General features: G+C 31.2%; 2 protein-coding genes across 4 annotated transcripts in view; one reads left to right on the top strand and one right to left on the bottom strand.

The window, feature by feature from the left end:
* LOC143195855 (uncharacterized) overlaps positions 1–27,712 on the bottom strand; it is a 192,023-nt gene that overhangs the window by 100,285 nt on the left and 64,026 nt on the right. The gene's annotated exons all lie outside the window — the stretch shown is intronic.
* The window catches only part of LOC143195854 (mitochondrial 2-oxoglutarate/malate carrier protein-like), a 33,839-nt gene continuing 23,583 nt past the window's right edge, over positions 17,457–27,712 (top strand). The window contains exons 1-2 of the mRNA XM_076403329.1: positions 17,457–17,792; positions 24,110–24,313. Coding sequence (XP_076259444.1) covers positions 17,726–17,792; positions 24,110–24,313 — 271 coding nt within the window. The 5' untranslated portion in view covers positions 17,457–17,725. The remainder of the gene's footprint in view (positions 17,793–24,109; positions 24,314–27,712) is intronic.

Below are 27,712 nucleotides of genomic sequence, written 5' to 3'. Positions count from 1 at the left end.
AAAATCGTGAAAATTAATTTTATTTAAAGTTACTTTTATACAGTTTTATATAGTTACGATAGCCGCTACTTTTAACCATCGTTCAAGCAATTTACGCGTTTCATCTCGACATAATGATGTATGTTTTGGGACTATTCACGAATTGACCCTTTTTGATATCTTCATAAGAGGTGAAGCCTTGTACAGACAGGCTATGACACATATATTGGAATAATTAGTAATCAAAAGGAGCAAGGTATGCTGAAGTATAACATTTTTGTGTCTTTGCTTGTATTCCGGTCGATTTTCGTGCAATGCTCATTGAGTAATTCCTTCAAATCCTGGTCTTGAATTTTTTTATCTGTTCACAACGATCTTTGTGGTCGGTGTCAAAATCACCACTTTTAAAACGCCGAAACCATTATTTAGATGCATAGATAGAGTATAGTTGCGATAAGGTTTACACAGCAAACTTTTCGCCACATTTTTCTTGAAATTAAAGTAGAACATTAAAAGTTATTCGCTGTCTGTTGTTGGCCCGGTTTGTTCGGAGCTTTCGGCAGCTATGATATCAGGTTTACAGGAAACCCATACAAATGGACATATACCAATAGATGGTCACGCCGACACCTATATCAAAATGATCGGATGTGAATTCTTGTTATCTCAATTTACGTGTATTCATCCTATTCGAATTTAACTCATTTGATAATGAACTTAATCACTCAGATGTGTTCTTTCTTTGAATTACGAAATGATGAATTACACTAATATGCTACAAGAAAGGAAAAGATTATAATAAGATCAGAGAGATTTCCTTAAAGATTTTTCTGCTTTTTTAGGAAACAATAGACCGCAGTCGTAGTACCCTACCATAAAGAAACACATTAACGTCATATTCAAATGACAAAAGAAGGTGTTCCTTAACACCAAAGTTAAAACGATCTAAAGATAATAAGAGTGTATAAGATTCCTCTGAGCCAGTGTAAAAAGGGGCAACAGAGATGAACATGATGGAAACATACGATATCGGAAAAAAATTAGAATGTTTGCTAAGCATCGTATTTGAGCTCCAGATATTAAATGTCAGACTGTAACAATGTTCTAATCTCAGAGCAACAATTGCGAACTTTTATTTTAATATATCCTCTCTTCCGCACGCATTCCTCTCTTCCATCAAATAAGAGAAGCAACGTCTTTTGTGGTTTAGCCGATTTGGCTTATAATTTCAGCAGTAAATGCTACTTTCTTTTTATGTAATACTGGTCCCAAGAAGTTGAACTCCGGCACTTGTTTTAACTAGATTCATTGATATTTACAATAGCAGGTGATCCCTCAGTTTTCAATAATTTTAGGCTTTTTCTTCATTAGTTTTTGAACTATAAGGCTTCACGTAACGACTGCATCATGAAGAATACTGTCTCAACATTCAAGAATGTGAAGAATTTATATTTTTGTTGAATTACCGTCATATGAATATATTTTGAAGGATTTGTATTATATAATGATGTTACTGTTTACTAATCGCATCTGGTACATTGCTAATCAGCTTCATGCTGAAGCAGTACTGACAGGCATCATATTTCAGCGTTTGTCACTTCGTCGAAGTGCGAACAAATTATTTTTTCAGTGTGTTGAACATTTTTGAACAACAAGTCGCTACTATTACTTTTTTAACTTATATTTGAAGAAAACGGCAGCCCAAGGCCATCGAATGCTATGTGAAGCTTATCGCAACTTTGCTCTATTGATTTTAATATATGAATATTACTTTCGAAACTGATTATTTTGACACCAAAGACAAAGAGCGTTCTGGACAGGCAAAACATTTTAAAGGCGGGGACTCGAAAGCATTACTCGATGAAACCATCAATGGGTTTTTTTCCAATCAATCGCTATCAACTACAATTCTGCAATAGCTACCAAAAATGGTTGGAATACGAGTAAAGACGCAAGAATCTTATTCATCAGCATGACAACGCACGATCAAAACCAGTGAAAATATATTTGGAATCATTAAAATGGGAGATACTACACCATCAACCGTTTTCTCCAGACCGTGTTCCATCTGATTACTACTTGTTACAATATATGATCAACTACTTGATACTTCGTTTTTTATATAGAATTCGCAATATAATGAAATGTAATCAAAAATGGGATGATAGCAGCAGTAATATAGATATAGATATAGATATAGATAGATAGCAGTTGTAAATGGGCAGTACGGTGAATAAAATTTTCACTATAAAGGTTTTATGTCCAATTTATGCCTTTATATTTATCTCTAACCCTAGATATTATCTCTAAAATGAATACATAAATATATCAGTTATAACATATTTAGTTCAGAAATGTTTTATAAAAAAGAAAAGCTATTTAATAATAGTACAATTGGATTACTTTATACTATACACCAAATGTGTTGTTTCTTTTTTTGTGAAAAAATAAACACTTGTTCGTAATTCGTATATTGTTTTCAGACCACAGACAACTTTAATCTTCGGTGGACTGAGGGAAATTTTGCGGGCGTTGCTAAACGATTGTGAACAGCAGGCGCTAAATAAGGGTAAAATGGGCCGAGATTAGCAGAAAACCTTTAAATGTTTGTTCAAGATGTTCGGAATCCTACAAAACAAATGATGTGGTCTTAGGGTCCAATTATGAAAGTTGTTTATCCTAACAAAACTGGCTGATGGTTTATCTGCTACGATGATATTTATTGTGGGGATCATTAATTTTAAATGACGCGAAACGGAATTATTTATAAATTGGGTTTATTAATAATTTATTTTCGAGGGGGGAAATGTTGACGTTAACGTGAGTAAAAACGTTATCGTGAGTTCTTTTGGGGTGATATTTTTAGTTACACTTAAAAGAAATGAAAGAAAAACACGGATACCAAATTTCTGTAAAAACAATGTAGACAACGCTTATCAGAAAAAATGCCTGTTTGTTTGGAAACAGTATTGAACAATTTATTAATGAGAAATGGAGATTTGTAAATCGTAAGAAGAGAACTACGAGGGTTGTTATTTATATTTTGAGCCTAATAATGAAAAGACGGTAATTTGTCAACGAAAATGATTTTATGGTTTATAAAATTATTCTCCATGATAGTTTTGCATCTGATATTTGGGTATCTAAAAAAACCGAACACATCGACGGCTTCTTCAGGCACCGAAAAACTTTGTTCTTGTAATTCAGATTTGATTTTTTAGAATTTCATGAAGTACTTGTAGTAAATAAACAATTCGTACCATAGTACGTTGCTATAATGATACGGTTGCTACCTGCCCAGTTATTCTGAAGAAAGAGGCCATTATTTGCTTCAGGGTACTGTGCGCACGAATCATTTTAGTCGAATATATCTTGTCTTGAAAGACCTATTAATGTTTCAATTGGGACTTATACGAATATATCCAAGATGTATCACCTGTATATTATCTATAGATTTTAATACAGAGCGATTGTACTCTTTGAGTATTTATTTAAACTTTTGTCCAATTATGTGGAATCTAACGTGAATAAGTATTTTTTACAGCAAAATTTTCAAGCAATATATTGATTTTCATCATACTAATGCTCCAGGATGGCTCAATTTCGCGGTTAGTTACATGATAATACTCGCTATACCAGAGCTTCCTAGTGGTCAAGGATTCATCGCCAAAAGTCGAAGTAAGTCGAACTTTGCTCTTCTGTCTTTGAAACCACGTTGAAAGTTGTTATAATTCATTACACGAAACGGCTCGTCAGTTAACACACACCTTTTCACTGAGACAAAGATTTCAAGTCACTGCAAGTGTGTGCAAAAATGTTCTGAAGAATTTTATTGTTATAAATGTCAAACTTCCAGTTGGGAATGCCAAAAGTAGCCTAATAATATTCAAAATATAAACAATAAGCCACGTATTTTAGTATAAAAATGTGATATAGTTGTTAAAATGATATTTAGTTGGTAATTACAGCAGTGGCAGCCATGTAGTTTGGGCGTCCTATTTATATTCAGTTACTGAACACATTTTTGGAATAATGACGATGTTAATGAGTTTATTTGTCAATATCATACAAAAATGTAATGTGTCTACAAAAAGTTAACGTTTAGAGGTGGGCTTTTTAAGTTCAGCGACAGAGTTATGCCACCATTCGTGATATTTGAACGATGTTGTATCATATATATAACTACATATAAAATAATTTCGTTGATATATCTTATATTCCACTTCAACATCGACCCGTTCTTATTGAAACATGTTATGTTAACTAATATGATATCATAGATTGCTCCATAATATTATGCTTGAAATTAACACACGTAAGGAATGCGAGCAGTGACACCAAAGCCGTTTAAAACGAAGAAGTGGTAACAGGGAAACGTTGGTCTAAAACGATATTCAAGGGATAATTTATTTAACATTATCGAAGAGCATAGACGTGATCCGATCAACTATACAAAGGTAACGCTGTTACCAGTTTTATCCTTATAGTTTAATAACAAAATTTGTTTTTGCGTATACTTCTAGAAAATGAAAAAGAAACACCGAGGCCTGAGAAATAACTATGTAAAGAAGAAGTAGAAAATAATCATAGAAAAAATCTTAAAAGAGTTTTTTTTAAGATACCATTATCTTTATAAATATAATTCAAAGTTAACGTAAACGTTTTAACAATTGTTTATTTTTTCTTCACTCTGGAATATCATTGAATTTACGTTTGATAAAAAATAATGAAAATAAAAAGTATCATACTTAGTCTTTATTACGACGAAACAATTCAACTGTACTGTATATTGTAAACACGCGTTGGATTGAAAAATGTAAGTGCATTTCTCTGCAAAGACGTATTTAATTTTAGAACATTTATTTATGGACTTAAATTTCAATTACAAATTTGGAATATACAGGATGAGGCAAAAGTTCCCCTACCTTTTTGCTGACGTTTAGCTCAGTTTCGTTTTAATCATTATATTGTGTAGACCCCCAAATTTTATTATGGATAAATATACGCAACAAGAAAGATCAGAGATCGTGACAATATTTATTGAAAATAATAGTTCTATTGTTGCCATCCAACGGAAATTGCGTCAATGGTAGCGGGACTTTTGCCCGTATTTCTGTTATGTTTATTCTAGAGCAAATATTTAATATTACTCAAAGGATGAGCAGCAAATATGTAGTAAAGCACGAAATAACTTAAGGCATAGCATAACGTATCAGAGTCATCTCTAGTTTCAGCAATATATACACGTAGAGGGTTGGGAGCTGCGCCAACAGATTGAAGCTGTTTAATTAAAAAAAAAAAAACAAACAGTGACCTATCAGAACAGAGAAGGATAAACTATTTTATACATATTAATATTTTGCTATGTGTCAAAATAAAATTTGACGACGTCCTGACGTTATAAATTTGGATGACCATCATTTGCTCTTTTATTGGACAGCCTATATAAGTATTTTAGTGTCGTCAACCTCCTGAATTTTTTAATCTACCGATTGACAGGTTACCATATTAGAAATCTTGGATAGCTTATTCTGGGACAGAAGTTGTCGATCACAAACATAAAGTATGTTTATATACCGGGATTCGAATTGGCGACTCTCATAGCAGAACGTGGACCTTTTAGCCAGAGGTACATAATAAAAACTATTTTACTCTAAATCCAGTTATAGACAATATGGATCACCGTAATGCCATTATAACAATATCCAAACAAAAACGCTTTGTTTAAAATAGTGGTTATTTTTAAATTCGTGTAAATCCAACTGTATGCAGAAATCCTGGACCGATGGTAAAACTTCCTGTGTGAATTGGAAAATCCGAGCTCAAAATGCAAATATGCACTTTCGGTATTGAAAAAGTTGTTCGGTGTTTGTGGACATAAGCGAGAAATTAAATGAAAGGATTGAAAATTGCCTTTTTTGGCGAGTTAAATCATAAATATTGCATCATGAGACCAAACATTTTTAAATAATAATAGTAAATATAGCTTAAAATTGATTTTAAAATAATAATTTGCCTAAATCTAATTTCAGTAATCGTACTTAATCGATTTACATTCGGTTCTATTCAATGGTTGTTAAAACTTTGTAAGTTGGTTTAATTGAAAATTAGATTCACAAATGTGCAATTCGTGGGTGTGGTTGATTAATAAAGTTTCTGTTAATGGAAAATTAAATTAACAACTTTTTATTGGTTTGAATCAAACGAGAAAAAGCAAATTCTATTAGAAAAATATTAATTGGAAATTGAAATATAATAGTTGTGTTTTTAAATTTAATTTGTTTTATTTTTGTTAATATATTGTCTAGTTAATTTAATTTTTAATGTTTAATAATTTAAATGAAAAAAGGAGGTTTTTCATTGTTTTTGTACATGACCATTACATATTTATTGGAAACAGCTAAATTTTCATGTATTTGTAATTTTCTAATTTTGTCCCGCATTGTTATTTATAACACTTTTTTTTTATTTATAACACTCATTTATTATAGTCATTGTGTTTATGAGTTTATAACAATTGTGTTCTTTTTTCAGTTACAAAATAATATTGCAAATGATATTTAATATAATATGATGGGTCTAGTTGTACAAGTGGACAAGTTGAGATACGAACCAGATCGAATAAAATGGCATTCTAACTGAATTAAATGAACATCACTGCTGTTCATTAAGGCATGACCATATATATTCCGAATACAAGGAAAATGTTAATTAAGTTGGAGCCTTTTATAATTGTCAATCCAATTTGATCATGGTTACATTACAAAATGCCAATATCAAACATCTAGTACTTTAAATACTGGTTCATCATCTGATATATCAAAGAGTTCGATAGGCTATACCTCACCAGGTTAATTGATTATTATTGAAGTTATGTAAAACAAAAGGAAGGAAGCACAGATATAGCTTATAAATTTATAGGAGATCTTAATGTGTTTAAGTATTCTTAAGTACAAATTATGTTACCAATTGGTGATTTTGCTGCTACTCGATACTTAGATATTTAGAGTTATTACCTGAACTTATTAGTTTCAAAGTTACATTGATAATATTTTTATTTATTGTTCATCAATATTCTACCACATTCCATCGTTCGAGTGTCTGAGATTCTCACTCATTTCACTACTATAAAAGTTCCATTATTCATTTTATAATTATTATTTCAGCTAGAGTTACCCCTATTCAGGGGTTGTATATTGGTATGTATCGTTCTTATTATTACAAACAAATGACAAACTTGGGTTATTTGCCTTGATGAACCCTAGTTCATTATTTCTGTAGGTAACAGATTTTTTAACTCTGAAATGTATGACAAATTATCCAAATATAATAGAAATACTCTAAAACGTTAAAAGTTAAGTGATGTCAATATCCCTTAATGCTTCTGTTTTTTTTTTATATATATTTTAAAGTCTCCTTTTACCAACTCTGGGTTTATCTGGACTGGACCTACAGTTTAACGTGGGCTCCCAACCACGACCATCAGCATTAAAGCCTACCGACTGCCGAGTGACTAACTTTAGAGAAATCATCCCAGAAGATATCCGGTCTTACCCAGCCTGGTTACTGGCGTGACTGGGATCATTTTCCTTGTCGGATTAGGAACAGTAGGAGGAAGCTTCTGTTTTTTGTTCTTCTGACTTAATATAGCGAATTTTTTGCTTTTATTTGTAGCTTAGTAATTACTAGATAGATATGCTTAGCACAATCTTTATCTTTATATATATATATATATATATATATATATATATATATATATATATATATATATGTATTTAATTTCGAAGTAATCATGCAGCTCTTTGTTGGTTACGTAGCGATAAGCATTGATAATTAAAAGTAGAACATTGTTTTGGGCGCGTTCAATTACTAGTTGGTTTCATGTTTTAGAGCAACTCAATATTTGCATACCATTGGTCCTAATTGTCCTTATCATTGACTAGTGCACCAATCTCTTTAATTTTACGTCAAGTTGAGAGTATCTTCCGACTAACTAGTAAAGCTGCTTGACATCGAGTCTAATCTAGTCTGATTTTGGTCTGACATATTGTTTCTATTTTAAACACTATTCCGAGGTATTTAGCTGATTCTGCTTGAGAAATCGGGCATCTGTTAAGTGATATAAGTCGAGTTTTGTCATTTCACCACAATGCAAAATTAATTTACACGTACAAATAAATCTATCGTCGACAAATGTTCCAAGTACTGTTTCATTTGTTGTTGGAATATCAGAAGTATAGAGAAGATACAGGAATGTTTAGAAGACTAACCTGTGGTTTAGTCGAAATATATTTAAGTGTTGAGAATATCCCAATAATAATAATAATTCAAAAAGTTAAGAGTAATTCCGCGGGATCAATTGCCTCATTTTATAGATTAATTGCAAGAGCTATACCCGGTAAAAAGCTTATGAGACATCCAGGAATATTGCAGGGAAGTATTTCGTCTATTCGAATGTCGTTTCAACAACCGCTGTAACTTTGTGTACTTGTACGATTGTCGAGTGGTGATTTCGAATTGCAAACTGTAAATCTAGTATTTCTATAAATGATTTAATAAGATTTAACAACAGTTTCTCAAATAAATTTGATATGGCAGGTAGCAGCCAAATTGGTTTGTAAGGTCCAACTTGTTCTGTCAGTTTGTCAATTGTCCTTTAAGCAAAATTATTCATATCAGTCAGGTTTTAAAAGGCATCATACATATATGTCACGATTAGTGCTTGTCGTGGCAGCTCTTTCAATAACCGAGGTGATATTTCATTAATTCCAGAAGCCTTTTTAGGATTGAGATTGTTGTCAAGTTCTGTGGCAACCTCCATTGAGTGAATCAGATTTACAGCTACATCGAGCTGATAAACAAGATTTATATCTATTGTATATTCTATATACAATATTCGAGTGACTTTCCTTAGCGATTAATCTTTGTCTGCTTCCGGTCTTAATATACTCACATATTTTTCGAAGCAACTCTGTTCATATTCTTTAATCTTTTGATTTGTTTGATAACTAATTTTGTTAAATATCGTTTTAATTTGTTTGATAACTAATTTTGTTAAATATCGTTTTATCTGCAATTTTAAAATATGTCTAATACATTATTATTATAAAAGGATCATTTTATGATTATTATAATTATTATACCTATTCTAATCGTATTAAAAAAAAACAGATAGTCAAATGAATTCGGTCATTGTCTATGAGTTTTTCCAGTGATAAACTATTGTAATTAGAAATACGATGTAGCTATAAATGGTATTCAGTAGCTTTTAATTGAACTAGTTCGAATTGTAAAATCCAATTTACGATTTAAAGGCTTTTTCCAGATAGTTTATTCCCGTTTCAACGTTCGCGTTGAAATGTTTCTAATTTTCGCTCCATTCGGATAGACTGACACACGTATTGGATTCTGAAAAAAGCTATGCATCGACTATTTATAGAATCTAAATTAACCGGGCGTAACTTCAGAAGGGTTCGGCGAATTCCCTTTTAATTTGAATGGTCTTTTATTGAAGTAGCACTTTGCGGCAACGTAGTTTTATAAAAAACTTCAATACTTGATGCGTTGTTATTGAATGTCATGTTTATTTGTATTTTCGATTATGTTACAAGAACTAGAAAGAAAACACATTCACGAACTCTTTTGGAAGAATGCTTGACTAAACAAAACGTCATTTTCAATTTATTATAAAAAAATAAAAAAGTTTCTATTTTGTGTGACTTCGTTTCATATTCGATTTTGTACTCAGATCACATCGAATGTTATTAAGCTTGCAGTTGTGAAAAAATATATTTATATCAATAAAAACTCCTTTATTTTTCAATGTAAATTTCCCCAAATCAATACATTTCTTTAACGATTCTCAGTTTAAGGAATCCATATGGTATTTTCGTTCTTTTCCAGAAGTTATCAAAATACCACTCTCTAAGAAATGATGAACTATTTTCTACGAAATATATTTTTTTGAGTTTTGACAAAAGTTAGAAATCCAAGGAGGATAAATGTGGCTTAAAACATGGGGCTGTATACGTTTTAAAACTTGATATATATAGTTTCTCAAATAACGTATCCGTAGACGTACATTGGGGTGTAAAGATTGACAAATAATTACGTTATTTATAAACATTTTAAAATAGTTTTTTTTCAAAAAATAAGGAAAAGAACTGCAATCAATTTGCGTAATTTCAATGTAACTTAAGGTAAAACATTTTTTAGTTTCAGGTAATGTATACACAAATTTGTTACAATTCGCTACTGCTACGGATCTGTTTACGAAGAGGGCCATGCTTTTTATTATTATGGTACAACGAGTGGGATGTCCAAAAAAATACATCTTTGAGATATGGGTTTTTACCTGTTTTGTAATAGATAAAACCTTCAGCGTCGCTTTATAGTGCCTTTCAACAACTCGCTTCTGCTTTCCATAAAATAAAATAGTTTTTCAGGAAAATTAAATTTAAAACCCTTTATATTTATTAACTTATATTTAACTTGAAGACGTATCCTATAGTCTAAAATTTTTTTAAACCACTGTACTAAGTTTTTGATATATTCCAACGCACTAGAATCACTTTGGGAGTAATTGTAAAATAATGTTTTAACGAAAAGGTTCACTCTAGCTACTTAGTACATCTAAGAAATATTCAAAATATGTGAAATTAAAACTGAGAATGATGAAACTGAAACAGAATATTATGTAACGATCAGTTGGATGTCGAATCTCGGAATAAGTTACCAGAAGGAGCAACTATGATTTGACAAGTTTTGGATGCTTGAACGTTGTCATTCTGAAGAATGACAATGTTTTTCGAGCAGTGCTCAAACATATCAATTGTAGTCCATAGCAATCCCAATTGATGGATTCATCGAGCAATGCCTTCAAGTTACCGACTTCAAATTTTTTGACTCTTCAGAACGCTCTTTGTCTTCGGTGTTTATATGTTGAAATCAATAGACATTGGTTGCTATAAACTTCAGACAGTAACGTACTGAACAATTTTTTTGCCTGAGACTTCAACACGAAGTTGATTACAAATATACCCCATGCGATTTAATACTCAATAAATCCATTTGCTGTAAATCCTTCGAAATTAATTTATAAACCTGAAACTATCTTGTACTCTGATACTGTTTGTAACTATTTTTATGATCAAATGATTATGAATCAAATTTTTATGATGAAAAATTAAAACACGATAAACAATTTCTACATATCGAAATATATGAAACAAAGGGGATATATCGAATTTCGTATAGATATAGAAATATAGAGTTAATTCGATATAATCGGCTTAATTAATCAATGATTGATATAATTCAGTAATATGATGTTAATAGAGCAGTGTAGATGACAAGTGGTTTTAGATAGCAATATTCTAGATCAAATATATAGGGTAATTTTGCATGTCAAGGTTTTCAAGTACTCTAAGGAGTTTTTCTTAAGCTGTCTGAATTAAGAAGTGCGGTGGGGGAAATCAGGATCAGATATCAATATGGTGATAAGAGTGGCATTCGATTTGTATGTGAAGTACAAAATTTCGAAGAAGGAGAGTCTACCCTCGGTAGCGTGAGCTGTAAATTTGCAATGTCCTAGCATAATGCGATAATGGTTGATCTTGTCAAGATCTGCGTTTGGAGAGGATAATGAAGGAGAATAAAGGGTTTTCTATTGGTTACAGTTTATTATTACATTTCTTTTCGTTTTCTTTTGTAAATTTTGTCAATACCAGGTGGTGGAATACATGACATATACTTGGTCGCGGAGACTTGCCCTGAAGTGACAAGTTGGACCGGGTTATGTGGCACTGCCTCTGGGCGTACCAATACACTAAACCGAAACCGCTTCACGGTTGACACCTGTGGGTCGCTACTGCTACTGCATTAAATTAGGATATATAACACCCGCTGATCGGGTAGCCGTTATTGGGTACGAGGACTCGGCGAAATAACAGATAGTGAAACTAACTATTGATTTGCGAACTTGACTTAACACACGACTGGATACTGTCCTATGGGGGTAAAAGTTATGACTGCAGCGATAGATGAGGTCGTTTCAGCCTAGAAAATAGGGAGGTTAGCGGTGACGCGGTTCAGAAGAACTTGAGCTGAGTTGTTGATTGTGGTATTACTATGATATGAAGTGCCTGATTTCTGGAGTGTCAATTTCCCTATGAATTTGATCATTTCTGACAAACCATCGCGCGTTTAAGATTCTCCTAATGAGGTTATTTTGGAAAACTTGAAGCCGTTTCACCTGTTTGGGTGTAATAAGCTTGATGTAGACATTAGATCCCTATAGGAGTACGAACCGAATTAACATCTTGTAAAATAAGGATTTGAGGGAGATGGGAATTCTGTTAGAAGGCAGATCAGAGAAGATAGCAGGTTTTGCTATCCCCGAACCTTTCTGGATTTGGGAATGCTAACCGAACCATCGGTTGAAGTCGAGTCTAGGGTACGACACGTTATCCAGCCATGGAATTGTTGCGTTCTCGATTTTAAGTATTATATTTGAATTGTAAGATGTGTTGATTATAAAGGCTAACTGAAATGACACCTTTGGTCATGAGAAAAAACAATCTCATTTCTCTTGTAGCGACCTTGAGGCATGTCGAATTTTACATCGTGGAATAACGGTCTACAAAATACCCAGAAAAATAATCCCAGATGTTGAACACGGGCGGGGTGCCAGCAGCGCCAACTAGAACCCGACAACGAATAGCTGGCGGCAACCCCGAGACGTTTATCTGGGATGTTATTGAAGGGTATTTCGATCATTCAGTACTCGACTAGCGTTTGGTTTAGACGTGCCACCATCGACTGTTCTAGCCTCGTCTCCAGGTAACACCGCTACCATCCGTTTTATCTAATTGTATTTTCACATTTTTTTATATAGCCAATAAATAACGATCACATAATGTAAACACCACTGTTTCATTTCGTTTTACCTCCATTTACCGAGCCACATTATTTACCCTAAACTCTTAATTCCCTTATGGCTGGGAATTTATGGAAGGCAAATTATGTTATCTAGTGCAATAAGTTTCTAAAGACAGATTACTAGATTATTATATGAGTATGATTTGATTTTACTAAGTGCGCTGAGGAAACCCGTGCAAATCAGATATTCATCAGGGCCTCTTTTCACAAAATTCATCCATTATGTTTCCTTGCCCTTAGATAAAATTGAAAGATATGGTCATGGACAAGATGTGGTTTCAGCAGGATGGCGTTATAGCCATGATGAATCGCATCTACAAGTTCTATTCCTTAACTGTGATTAAAAAAAAGTTTCATGTTCATTGATAATGTTTTAAATATCGTTTGGATTAAAACAGCTTACTTACGAAAGACATACCCATAATTCCCCCGCTATAAAACGTACGATATGACAGTGGGAGTAAATCCGACAGATTAAATCCAGTTCAGTCGGAGAAACAGAGGAACAACACGAGGATAATCTCCTTTCAATCGACGTCGAAATTGATGTAGGACAAAGAAACTTATATTGTCATGGATTTTAAACGATATTCCTCCATTTCCAATTCCGGCACGATTCGATAGCTTGCGACTGCTTTTATAAAGCGAGATTAATATGAAGCGCCACCAAGCGAAAACTTATTGGTCAGCAGGCTCCATATATCCGATTTAATTGGGAACTGATAATGGAAACCGAATGTCAGGAATGTTTTCGCATAGTTCGAATAGTATTAAATGTGAAAAAAGGACATGAGGAAGTAAATCAGGTTTAAACTTTATTTAATTTTATTAAAAAAAAACTGTGTTCATTAATTTTAAAGCGTTATTACATAAGGCTTTACTGACTGATACTGACGTTCTCCAGTTTTCAATATGTAACACTTCGCCGAAGTATGAACAAAACATTTTTTTGAAGGGTTGAAAGTAAATCGTATTAGAGGGAAGTTTTAAGGTTAAGTAATGAAGCTGAAGGTCATCGAATGCTGTGTGAAGCTTATGACAGCAGGGTTTAACGATTTAGATTTAGATCGGTATTGAAACACTGTTCGAGATTTCAAATATTTTACCATGCTATAAAAATAGTTTTATAACTTTAAATAGATATGTTGAAATATATTATATAGTGTACTTAATGTTGCAGTGAGAATCTAGAATAGTACCGACAGTGATTTGCTTGATAACGTTTTTCATGCATGAATTATTTTATATGTAAACACTTTGAGAAATTAAGCCAACATCTCAACCATTATATTAGAATAATTTTTAAATTCGTTCAAGCTTCATTGAAAGCGAATATGATATCTACAGTACTCAACACTTCAGATTAAAAAATATTTAATCAAATCAATGTAATTAATATATAAAAAAAAATAGAAAGTTTTATTTTATTCTCTTAAATAAATCGAACAAGAAACAAAAATCTACCCGCGTAGTTTCAATACCACCATCAAAAGGACACCAATCGAATAACCCTAGAATTGTTTGTTGAATTATATCAATTATCAGCGTAAACTGTTTACGTAACCGGCTATTATTAAATTGTCTGATGTTTGATTCGGTTTTATTGACCTAGAAAAGCGGGTCGCCCGTTTTCCGACTAGATAAGTTTATGAACCTTAATTGGAAATTGATTATAGAGTGTACAGGTAATATTTCAAAGCCGATAAATTTAATCGTTGCTATACATTATTGAAGTGAAGTCACGATATATTCTTTACGCTCATAAAATTACATTACAGCGATAACTTGAATGCTTTGGATTGATTCCAAGTTTTTTAAATTGTAAATTACCTATAAAACGCCAGTATAAATCAATATAGAATATGTAGTATCAGTATAGTTGATTTGATAGCATATTATGATAATAAGTCAATTGAAAAGTCCCCGGCCTACCATAGTAAAACATAGTTTTAGGCAAAATTAATTTTTTAATTCAACATAAAACCTTTCAAAGGTCATACACTGATTATAGCAACCCTCCAACTTTTCGATGCCATTTACAATTGGTAGTACAATTTGTCCTTTGCTTCAAAATAGGCCACAGTTTTGGCGATAACCTCTTCATTCGACGAAAATTTCTTCCAAGCAAGCATTCTTTTGGGATCTGAGAATAGGAAATAGTCACTGGGGGCCAGATCTGGAAAATACGGCAGATGAGGAAGCAATGCGAAGCCCAATTCATGGATTTCTGCCATCGTTTTCACTGACTTGCGAAACGGTGAATTGTCTTGGTGAAGCAGCACTTTTTTTTTCTTTAAATGCGGCTGTTTTTCGGCGATTTCGACGGTTTTTCAAACGGTTAAATAACGCTATGTAATAGTCGTTGTTGATCGTCCTTCCTTTTTCAAGGTAGTCCATGAAAATTATTCCATGCGCATCCCAAAATACAGACGCCTTGCCAGCCGACTGTTGCGTTTTCCCACGCTTTGGAGCGGGTTCATCGTGTGCAGTCTACTTGGATGACTGTCGATGGGACTTCGGAGTGAAATGATGGAGCCATGTTTCATCCATCATCACATATTGACGTAACGACTCGGGTCTGCTATTACGCTTGATCATCTTCGAACACTGCTCCGAACCATCAACTCGTCGATGTTTTTAGTCAAAAAGTAGCTCGAGCGGCACCCACTTTGCACAGAGCTTTCTTATACCCAAATATTCGTGAACGATTTGATGTACACGTTCAGTTGATATCTTTAAAGTGACTGATATTTCAGTTAATTTCAATTTAGGGCCATTCAAAATCATTTTGTGAATTTTTTTAATGTTTTCGTCGGTTTCAACCTCTTTTGGGAGTCCACTGCGTTCACCGTATTCGGTGCCCATTTCACCACGTCTATATTTAGCATACCAACCCTTAATGGTTGATTTTCCTAGAGCAGTGTCCAAAAACTCGGCATCAAACAAAGTTTTTGCTTCAACTGTATTATTTCCCTTCATAAAGTAATATTTTATTAACACGCAAAATTCCTTTTTATCAATTTCTTTCACAAACTAATAATCCGACAGCTGTCCAATTTATACAGGTATCTTTTGAGGGTTTGGGCTATTTAAAAAATATATGGATTTAATTCTAGTAGCGCAATCTATGTGTCAGGGCAGGGACTTTTCAATGGATAATTGGATAGATTTATATTTAAGCTATAACAATGCATATATAGTGTAAGTGATCTATTAGATAACAATATTATTTATTCAAAATATTATCTTGTGATCATTTATGAATGCTAATTTTAATTTAAAATTTGTAATTGTATATCAATTTATTAATCATTGAAATAGCATGGGTATTTAACAAATTTTTATAATATGATAATAGTCCAATACCAAAAATGGCATAATTGTGACCAACAATAAGATTTCCGGAAAAACTAATAACACTGTTATTTAATTCAACTTATAGAGGTCGACTATCTGCTCGATAATTATGTATATTACGCTATCCTGTTGAAATTATAGTTGTTGATTGTTGTAGTTTAAATTATCTACTGAGGACCACAAACATTAGTCAGCCATTTAATGTTTGCATAATTATTCCCCAATTTATAAACTACACCAACCAACTACACTTTCAAGACGCCTTAGAATTTCTACTACTACCTATCCTATTATGAAATCCGGAATCGATGTATAACTTAAATCAAAACGAGATGTGTCTTGCTAAAAAATGGTTTTGATACAAAAATTCGTTAATATTCAAATTTAAAATTTTTTACTTTTGTTTTCGAGTAAAATAGACAAAATAAAATTTAAAAGTGATATAATAAATAACATAGTTAAATAACAATTGATTGTTGTAAGTAGTTATTGTAAAAAATGTTAAATTATACTTCCAACTAAAAATACTATAGAAATATTGTTAAATGAAAATATGAAATATCCGTTTACACGTTAGTTTAATGTTTTTAATAAAACTAAAATTAATTTAAAATAAATGCTTATTTTTGTTTGATTATGATGTATTCGAATTATAATCTAATCTTTTATTAAAGATAAAGCACGTGCTTTATCATTATAATATTAAATAATATTATCATAATTATGGAAGAAAAGAAAACAGAACATAATAAGATTGAATAAATAATGTATTTTGATGCATTGATAATAAGTTTATTAGACCAAAAAGTTATTAGAAAATTTCGCTTCAAATATTATTACTAGTGGGTTAATTTTAAATTAGTTTTTATTGATTTTAATTCAAGTGCTGTTCAAATTATCTTTGTTAACATGTGGAATAAGCTGTGATCAAATATTTTTTAGAGAACACTGGAATATACATGTTCCTCGACACAGTCGTTTCAGTCGTTTTTTTATGGAATAATTAACCATGATTATACTCACCGTCTAGATTTATTCTTCAAAGCTATTAAAAGACACTCTTGCGTCTAATTCAGCGCATTCTAATTCTAATATTTCGGAGTAACTCCTTAAATTTCACATTAATATAGTGAGTTATAAAAAACGTAATTGTTATCATTTCCTAGTAAAAATAATGGGTTTATAGTTTACAAGGCTCACTTTAACTTCAGATTAGTTGTATTGATGCTTTAAAATACCAACAAATTAAGGTATTAAGGTTAGGCATTAAAGCACCTGGCGCATTTTAAAACTACAATTAGATATTAACGTTATCACTAGGTGGAACTTAACCTTACTTCTATTACTGTCAAGTTATTATTAAGAAATTGTCATAAAAATAACTTACCATATTATCAAATAATATAAATTCTAGTGATTTTCTTAAGCATCTACAATGAACGCATAATTAATGGGTACCAACCAGGACCTAAAACCTATTCCTAATGGTTTGAAGTTTGTATTTGGTGGCAGCGCAGGTTAGTTATGCTATCTGAATTAACGTCATATTTTTACATGTTCTTTAAACTTATCTTTAAGCTTTAATACTTTAAAATTAATACAATTTTACACTAACAGGTCAATTGAAAAGTCCTCGGCCTACCATAGTAAAACAATTTTTTTTGGCAAATTTATTTTTTTTTTGTTCAACATAATTCCCTTCAAGGGTGATAAACTGATTATAGAGACCCTCCAACTTTTCGATACCATTTTGTAGGACGATTTGTCCTTTGCTTCAAAGTAGGCCTCAGTTTCGGCGATCACATCTTTATTCGACGAACAATTCTTCCCAGCGAGCATTCTTTTGAGATCTGAGAACAGGAAATAGTCGCTGGGGGCGAGGTCTGGAGAACACGGTGGATGAGGAAACAATTCGAAGTCCAATTTTGTGGATTTTTTAAATGTTTTCGTCGGTAACAACCACTTTTGGGTATCCACTGCGTTCATTGTCTTCGGTGTTCATTTCACCACGTCTAAACTTAGTATACCAATCCTTGATGGTTGATTTTCCTGGAGTAGTGTCAAACTCGAAATTGGAAACTCGGCATCAAGCCAAGTTTTTGCTTTCACTATATTTTTCCCTTCAAAAGCAATGTTTTATCAACACTCGAAATTCCTTTTTATCCATTTTTTTCACAATAACAAAAGTTGCTTCACTCAAAATTCTATAATTCACAAACTAATAATCCGACAGCCTTCAAATTTATAGACGCATCTTCTGAGGGTTAGGGCGAACTAAATAATATATTGATTTAATTCTAATAACGCCATCTATGTGTCAGATCGGGGACTTTTCAATTGACATGTTATTTTTGCATGATTATTATTTTAATTAGTACTAGTAATTGCGCTGTGGTTCAAATTCGACTACAATTTTTTATGTTAATCATATTTCTCTAATAATAGAGTAAAGGGAATAATTTAAAAATGATATGTTAATATTATCAAAATTATTTAATATTTCCAACAATACCGGAATAACTATAAGTGATACAAAATCTTAGAGGGTCTCCACAAGTCACTCTCCATGTTAATATACTTTCAAATACAAAACGCAAGAACTTCTGATTCAAAATCGCTGTGTCGGTATTTAGCGGTACAGCGCTGTCAGATTTATGTCACAATGTAGTTGCATTATTCACGTACAACAGAACCGGTGAATAATATAATGTATCAGAATTGGAGTTGGCAGCGGGTCGGCCACGTCCAATAAAAGTAGTGAAAATGTTTGTTTATATAGTCTATTCAAAGTTTTTTTGTACATACGTCATCAAGATGTTTAACGGATTGCCTGTCGCAATTTGTAAATTCGTTTTAGAGTCAGACAATATTTTCCATCTCATTTTATTCTAGTTAAAATGAGACACAATGCTGTCTGAATAGTTCGAACACGTAAACGATTGAGCCTGTCAAAGTCATCCGGTTGTCAGAGGTATGCAAAAGTCTTGAAAGCAATAGTGATAAGAAGTTATAACTCTAACCTATAAACTATTGTGGCTGTATAATTAATTGTAGTATTTAGATGTACCATAATGTTAAAATAAATTATACTTGATAATAATTTTGTTTAATTATTTTATTTAGATTGGAATTGTTGTATGTTAAAGCCAAATTGAACTAAAACTCAGAGCTGATGCGGCAACATTGCGACGTTTTGATGTCACAGATTTAGATGACGTATGTACAAAATAACTTTGAACAGACTATATATTTCGTTTCACCGATCTGACGGCTATTCCTGGTTGCATGATTTGGATATAGTTCGTTATATTGGAATTAATTTATTTGTAGGGCTTATTACACAAATATTTTAGATCTAAAAATTACTCCTCAATATAAGCTTCAATCGTGTTGAATTTCACGCCTCCCGGTGCTCCCGTTTTCCTCAAAAAGAGAGTAGTCCTTCGAATATTGACTAATCGTGTAATGTTAGTTATTAAAAATATTTTTTGCTTATATAGTTTTTTTCTAAATTTCCAGTCAATAGTTTACATTATTCAGTTTAATTAATTTGTTTTGGTGGTATTTATGATAACGTCAATTAATTCCAATAATTTACAATACCGATGAAACAGAATTATATTAATTATCAATATGAGTATACTTGATTGATGAGAATTCTCTCGGCTCTCCTGTTATTGTACCCAGATTATTGATTTATACATCGGTTAAAGCACAAACCACTGTCACAGAGAGAAACTGATAAGGATATACAACTGATAATTGTAATTTTATTTCGTAGACTGATTTCATATCTAAATATTTAAATGTTTTCTTTATAGAGAATAGTCTTTGTTAATACCCTTTATTGTATTAGTACTTGCTATTTAATTGATAGGGAAGTTATTTTGGTTTTTGTCATATGAAATGTGAATTTGTTTTTTAACCGACTTCGAAAAAGGAGGAGGTTCTATATATATATATATATATATACTTTTTAATGTACGTTAGCCGATTTCTCCGTCAACTGTGGGCCGATTTTCAAAATTCTTTTTTATTCGAAAAAGTGCCTTTTTCTGAGGATCTCGGGGAAACGCTCAAGTTTCAAAGGCCCGTACAATGTTCCCACATATTTTTTATCTATAATAATCAGATATTTATGTATAATGTTATCGCTGAGCTTATGCAATTTTACTTGGTCTATCCACTAAAAAGAGAAAAACAAAATTATTTTATAAAAAAAATTGAACCGACTTAAAAAATAAGGAAGTGGCTAAGAAGTAAAAAATAATCATGCTTTTTAGCCACTTCCTAATTTTTGAAGTCGGTTCAATTTTTTTGGTAAATGTATTTTTATTGAGACATTAATTTTATAGTAGAGTAATTTAACCAATTTCCTATAGAACACTTTTACTGTTTAAAGCAAGTTGAACAACATTCAAAAACACCTTTTAATTTTTTCTTAATAATGATAAATTAATTAAAGTTAAAAGTTAAAGACGAAAAAGTATGATTCGGTTATTGGAACGAAATTTAACACCCAAAAGAAATAACTGTCCTTTGGAAAAAGTTTGTAATTTGAAATGAACCCAATATCTTCGATTAAAAATAATCTGGTAAAATAAAGTTTGGAAGAACCGACAACGATTAATAACTCCTTGACGACTCTAATGGAAAAATAAAGTTTTTCTCCACCCAGACGACAGGCAGAAAGTTTAAATTGAAATATGAACATATTTTGTAACTAAACCGAACAAGTAAAAAGTTTGTGAATGGAGTCGGCTGATTAAATTATTTACTTTTTGGTGTGACACCACGCCGTTACAGGGAATTTCAAACTTAGCCTTTTTTCAAAATGAATACATAGTCTGAGAACGTTACAACATAACTCATATTTGATATCATTCATTTTAGCGGCCGAAAAACTCGTATCGACAAAATGTATCACATCGAATGGAAAATTTTAAAAATCATTACAGGGTTAGAGTAGCTAAAATATGAATATTAAGGTTTATTACTTCATATGAAGGCTTACATTAATAATTAGATCAATTCTTGCTTAACCGTCCGGTCATTGACCAAACTTTTACTATTCGTTCAACTACCGGGTACCAGGGTACCCACCTATAGCGTGGCAGATGTGCAAGTCAATATGATGCCAATACTCAAGCTCAGCCCTTGGAGAATGATAAAGCTGCTCCAATACGAGACGTTTGTTGGACAATGTTGAATAGTAATTTAGCAAAACATTATAAGCCAACAGAATACCTGACAATTGACGAGCAACTTTATCCATATTGAGGTCGAACTAGATATGGAAGTAAAGTATGGTGGATATGTGATGCTGAAAATTCGTATCGACTTACTGGACAGCTTTACAGTGGAAAATCGAAAGATGGTCGTGAGTAAAACGTTGGTGAAAGAGTTGTCAAAGACTTGGTGGCTCCATATGGAGGAACCGGTAGAAACATTACAATGGATAATTTCTTCACTGCTCTTCCACTGGCAAAATTTTTACTATCTTGGAACTTGACAATTGCTGGCACCTTGAAGAAAAATAAAACATACATTCCACCAGCAATGGCTGTATCGAAAACGCGAGAAGAGTTATCGACTGTGTTTGGCTTCCACGTAAAACTTACCCTATGTAGTTATGTGCCAGAAAAATCAAGGTAGTAATTATTCTATCATCAATGCATCATGAAGCTAAAACTAGTGGTAGTGCAAAGAAAAAACCCGAAATTATTGAGTTCTATAACTGGTCTAAAGCTGGAGTAGACACTATGCATAAAATGCTTGGTAGATATACTACAAAAAGATCAACTCAAAGGTGGCCTCTAGCATTTTTCTACAATATTCTCGATATTGCCTGCCCTGCCTCATATATTCTGTATTATGAGAATAATAAAATGACTGTTAAAAATCGTATGAACGATGATTATTTTATCGGCAATTGGGCAGAGAGCTATGTACTCCATTCGTTGAAAGTCGTTCGAATAATGCACAAATTATGAGGCATTTCTCAACGAATGTGGCGATTGAATTTCTTCTTGGTCGAGCTATCATCATGTATCATCTGTAATATTGACACTTCAGACGCAGCTCGATTCAACTGGGAGGAAATAGATTACTGGTGTATGCTATGAATGTCTCCAAAGTGAATTTAGAAAACGTCGCAAATCTAGAAAAATATGTTCGGTATGTGAGAACCCTATTTGTGACGAACACTGTATTACAACCACAATAAGTGAAGGATGTACGAAATAATTTAATGTACTTCAATTTTTATATGGCACTGTATCATAATAAATAAAATAATGAAAATAAATAAATAGTAAATATTAATAAAATAAAATAAAATAAAACGGACTTATGTATTTCTTACTTACTATTTTTGTTATTGTTTATAATAAGAATTATTGTTTAATTATTGTTTACATAAAAAAATTACAAACTATATTTTCTATTATCAACTTAAAAGTCCAATTAACTAAATACTTTAATAAGCAGTCTCTTAAGTGTGTATAAACTTGTCGTTCATGTACATTAATCTTAGTGGGTACCCGGGTACCTGGATATTGAACTGGCGGGGTATCAAGTTTGATAATAACTTTTATTAATTAATTGATTGTTAAAAAATGTGACGAAAAATGGGTGTCAATTTTGGGGATCCAGACGACCATAAAAAATTTAAGGAGAATTTTACATATTTTACCTGCGGATTGAAATGGATACCCGTGTGGTTAACTGGCCGAATTTAAGTGTTTCCGATAAAAGCTCTTTTATGTTAGATTGAAAATGAATCTATGCCTTCTGTCTACAAAATTTAATTTTTTTTGTTTTGAAAGTAGCATATAAAAACCGTAAGTGTATTAATTATAAGTCAATGTCCATGTACATAGTACATAGGAACAGAGATGAAGACACACCATTTAATCAAATTGGGAGTCATGGCTGACTATATTTGTTTTTACTTCTGATGGAACAAGGCATTAGAAAATAATCTTTCAAAGAAGACTGTCGTTTCTGCCATTTATTATGGTACTATAATTTTACTAAAAATTACTAAACAAAACGTATATTTGAGGTGTTGAGTACTTTATATCCGATACAATTATTAAGTGGTAGTTATAAAACAGTCAATAAAAAATCGAAACTTATACATATAGCTAGAACTCAAATTCTATAGAGCAAAAAATTAATTTGAAATACTATTACAACAAAAACTATTTTATCTAAATTTGAAAACTTTTTCCATCCCTTCGGTAAGGGTTTTGTATTGGCAAAAGGTTCCAAGTTAATAAAAACACTATAAAATAGAATTTCAGTTGGCAAACTCGCACGATTGTGTTTATATTAGGACAAGCGTTAAATTTTACCCTTACAATGTAGCAGGACACTAAAAATAACTTTTCACATGTTAGGGTTAGTTATATTATAGAATATGATCATTAGTCATTTTCAATTTCATATGTCAACTATGGCTAGATAAAGTAATATTTATACATTATGGCTCTTAAAGGCCACCCTGTTACGTTTGTTATTTTTTAAATATTTATAATTTTTTCTTAAATGAATATAATAATAACAAATTCAAAATATTTAAGACGTATACAACATCTATATTTCATAATATTAATCATGTTATTAGAAGATGCAATTTAAAAAAATTGGAAAACTAATATCATATTTGTTATGTGTCATATTAATATATATATATTTTTATTAAATATAATAGTTACAAATTCTAAATATTTAAGAGGTATACGAGTATTTATGTTTCATAATATTAATCATTTATTAGAAGATGCAATTAAGAAAAAATTAGGGAAACTAATATCATATTTGTTTTCAGGTATGATGGGTACCTGTGTGGTACAGCCTCTTGATTTGCTCAAGAACCGAATGCAAATGAGTGGGGAGGGATCCAAAACTAGAGAACATAAAAGTTCTATTCACATTCTGACTAGTGTAGTGAAAAACGAAGGTTTCTTCAAACTCTACAATGGTTTATCAGCAGGACTGCTACGTCAAGCTACCTACACTACCACCCGATTAGGTAAACATAATACTATTTTTATGTATATGTAGTTTTATTTAAGATTAGCTGGTTAATTCTGACAGCCTATAGTCTACCACTAAAGAAAATTACATGTTACTAGCGATCACTTTGCAGTCGAAATTCGATCAAAATTTATTAATCATATTTCTCACATAACAGAATTATTAAAATACAATATGTTATTAAAACTTATTTTCGCTCTATTTTCAAGACAAGATTAGAAATATATTTGATAATTTACATTACTTATAATAATAGTACATATCTGTAAATTAAAACGTATTAAAACAGCTATTTCAAGAACTAACGCTCACTAACCGTTTTTTAAAATTCATTTAATTAAATCTGACTTCCATATAAGATTCAATAATCAAGTATTAATTAATTAGTTAGTTAATAAATTAATTAATTATATATATATATATATATATATATATATATATATATATATATATATATAAATTGAAATTAATTAATAAATTAATTAGTTAAAATAACTACTTAATTTTGCTAATAATATTTGATTTACTAATAAGTAAGTATCATAAGATTTTCAGGACTGTAACAACCTTAGAGCATAAACATATAAATATGCAAATATGCACGATTTTAAATGAAATAATACATATTTGAATATGAAGATAGGTATACTAAAATAATAATAAACATAATTAGATTAATTTTTTTTCAGAATTCAGAAATGTTTATTAAAGGAAAGTATTTTCAACCATTAAATTAACTATTGATTTTTCAAAACTTAAGTAAATACAGCAAATAATCAAATAATTAATAAAATGTCAAAAGAATAAAATGCGCTTCATCTATACAAATTATGTAATTACTTAAATTAGATAACTTCGTTTAACAGTGTTTTAACATGCACACTTTCCGTTTTATTATCGTTTTAAATATATATAAATTAGATATTTGTTTTCCGATAAAAAATTGCCTGTCAGCATTTTGCGGTTGATTGTGAGATTCTCCGATAAATCCACGTTTATTGAGAGGCTTATGCTGAAATGTATTTTAATTAAAAAACTTTTTCTTAACAATATAATTAAATATTCCTAAATAAGTTAAGTCAAGAGAGTAAGAAGTTACAAAATTGCCCGATATTGAATTTAAAAATTACGCGTTCGTAGGTGAATTATCTTCAACAGAAACAACTAATAATCTACCTTATACGAGTTGGAGTTGGCACTGCATCGACCAGAACCTAAATTATGTGTTTATATGTTTTGTCACCAATCTGATGGCTATTCCTGGTTACTTGATTTGGCCGTATTTCGATTTATTGCAATATATTTACTTGCAGCGCATATTACACAAAAGAAATATGCTTAAATATTCCTTCTCTATATAAACTTTAACTGTGACAAAGGTAATGTCTCCAGGTTCAATCGTTTTTCTCAAAAAGGCAAGCAATATTTTCGCTAAGCCGTTTAAACTAAAATAATAATTTTGTTACAGTTAACACACAGCTTATTTCATATTCCATTCCATCAACACAACAAAATTCAAAAGGCAATTTTTCTCGCAAAAAATTATTAGTCTGAATTGGTTTAAAGTAATTTATTTATGAACAACTTACTTATTATTACAAATACAAAATAAGATATATATATACAAGACTAAAACAGTTAAATAAAGGAAAATTAAACAAAATAATAATTAAAGTTAAAAACTAACAATTTAATAACTCTAACTTGTAATACTCCCTTAATGAAAAGCTCTGTATACTCGATATTTGGGTGAGTCATTAGATTTCATATAAATAAACAAAATGTTATGAAAAGTGAATTCGTAATTTGAATAGAAGATAGGTGATGAAGGTTACAGTTTAGTATGTAGGCATAAAGTCTATTTAAATGAAAATATTTTTTATATTATTAAAAAAAACTTATTGCAATTTCAAAGCATTTATATATTAACGAACTAAACTGAATTAAATCTAGAAAAATTGTCTGTAATCTTGGTTTATAAACGGTGCGAATCAGTTTTATTTTTTGTTATTCTTGTTAACGAGGAAAAAAATCTTTAATTACCTTCCAGAATTTATTCCAGAATGTTAATTAAAATTTCTTTCTGGGCGAATATAATTCCATAATCCTCTTGCGAAATATTCTTAAGTATTTTTGGCGCTATGTCTGTGAGCCTTGACTTCAAAACATTTTAGTTTTTATGCTGCTTGTTTCGTTAGTTAATAATTATGTACTTAAAAGTTCTTTATGTCTATTATTTATTTACTCGACACTCTCATCTTTGAGAATTCATAACTTTAAATTATATATCACGGAAAAGTACTGTAATATAATTTTAAGTCAAAGGTAATTGCCTTTCATTAAAAAAGTACTTTAGGCCATATGAGCATTTAATGTATATGAATGGTCGGTCTGGACACTTATAGTTATTAGCATTAAGGGGTTTAAATTGTCGGTTTCTTGCGTTTTTTCTTAGATGCCTTTAAATGTCATATTTCATCATAACAAGGTCCGCTAGGATATGTGATTTAGCATCCGTGTCAGTTTTTTTCTGTTTTCATATTATCCATGTTGGTATCGAAGGCATATTTCGTATCGTTTTCTTTTAACCGATTAAAATAATTTCTATTACTGAAACGCTCTTTCTTTATGGATTGGTACAATTATAATCAATCATAAACATAAATTTATAACCATGCTCCAGCTGGATTCAAACCCGTGACTATCTGAACTACATGAGAACCGTCCTGCCGCAATGACTACTGTACCAACCAATCCGGTTTGTTATAATTCTGATTAGACAGACTGAAATAGTGCTTCAATAGCGAGAATAAAATAATGCTCTTATCAAATCGATTTTGGTCATAAATAAATGACTGAAGCGCAATCTGTATCTGGAGAAAGTAACAAATATATTTTCTTAACTGCCGCTGTTTTCCATACGATTTGTATTATCAGAGGAGCATTATATCCTTGCGTCATGGGGTTTAATTCGTTTATGATATTAAAATTTAATGAAATAATAATTTTGTATGTATCTTGTTTTACTCAATAGCACTTAAATAGATTATACTTTTAAACCCGGGATTTCGGGATTATGAACAGATGATTGTGGGATTTTGGAATAAATCTGTGCATGTTAGCAAACTGCTGGTTATAAAGGTAATTAAATATTCGTAAACAATCAATCAAAAAAGAACGAAGTTATAAAATATCGTAAAAAAAGCTTTTGGGCATAAGACAATGCTTTAAAGTTCTAAAAAAAATTCTAACAGTAACCCAATTATATTCTTGCAACAACCTTATTTTAGTATAGAGATCAATAACTTTTTTAACAATTCAATCAGTATTTTCACAATACTCCTGCGAAATATCGCCCAAAATATTACATTAAAAATAAGTAAATTTAATGGAT

The sequence above is a fragment of the Rhynchophorus ferrugineus genome, unplaced genomic scaffold (assembly GCF_030347505.1).
Source record: "Rhynchophorus ferrugineus isolate W39M unplaced genomic scaffold, kcgeb_rfMv2 rfM4, whole genome shotgun sequence".
NCBI classification, from domain to species: domain Eukaryota; kingdom Metazoa; phylum Arthropoda; class Insecta; order Coleoptera; family Curculionidae; genus Rhynchophorus; species Rhynchophorus ferrugineus.
Note: the sequence above shows the minus strand (reverse complement) of the source record. Positions and strands in the feature narration are given on the sequence as shown.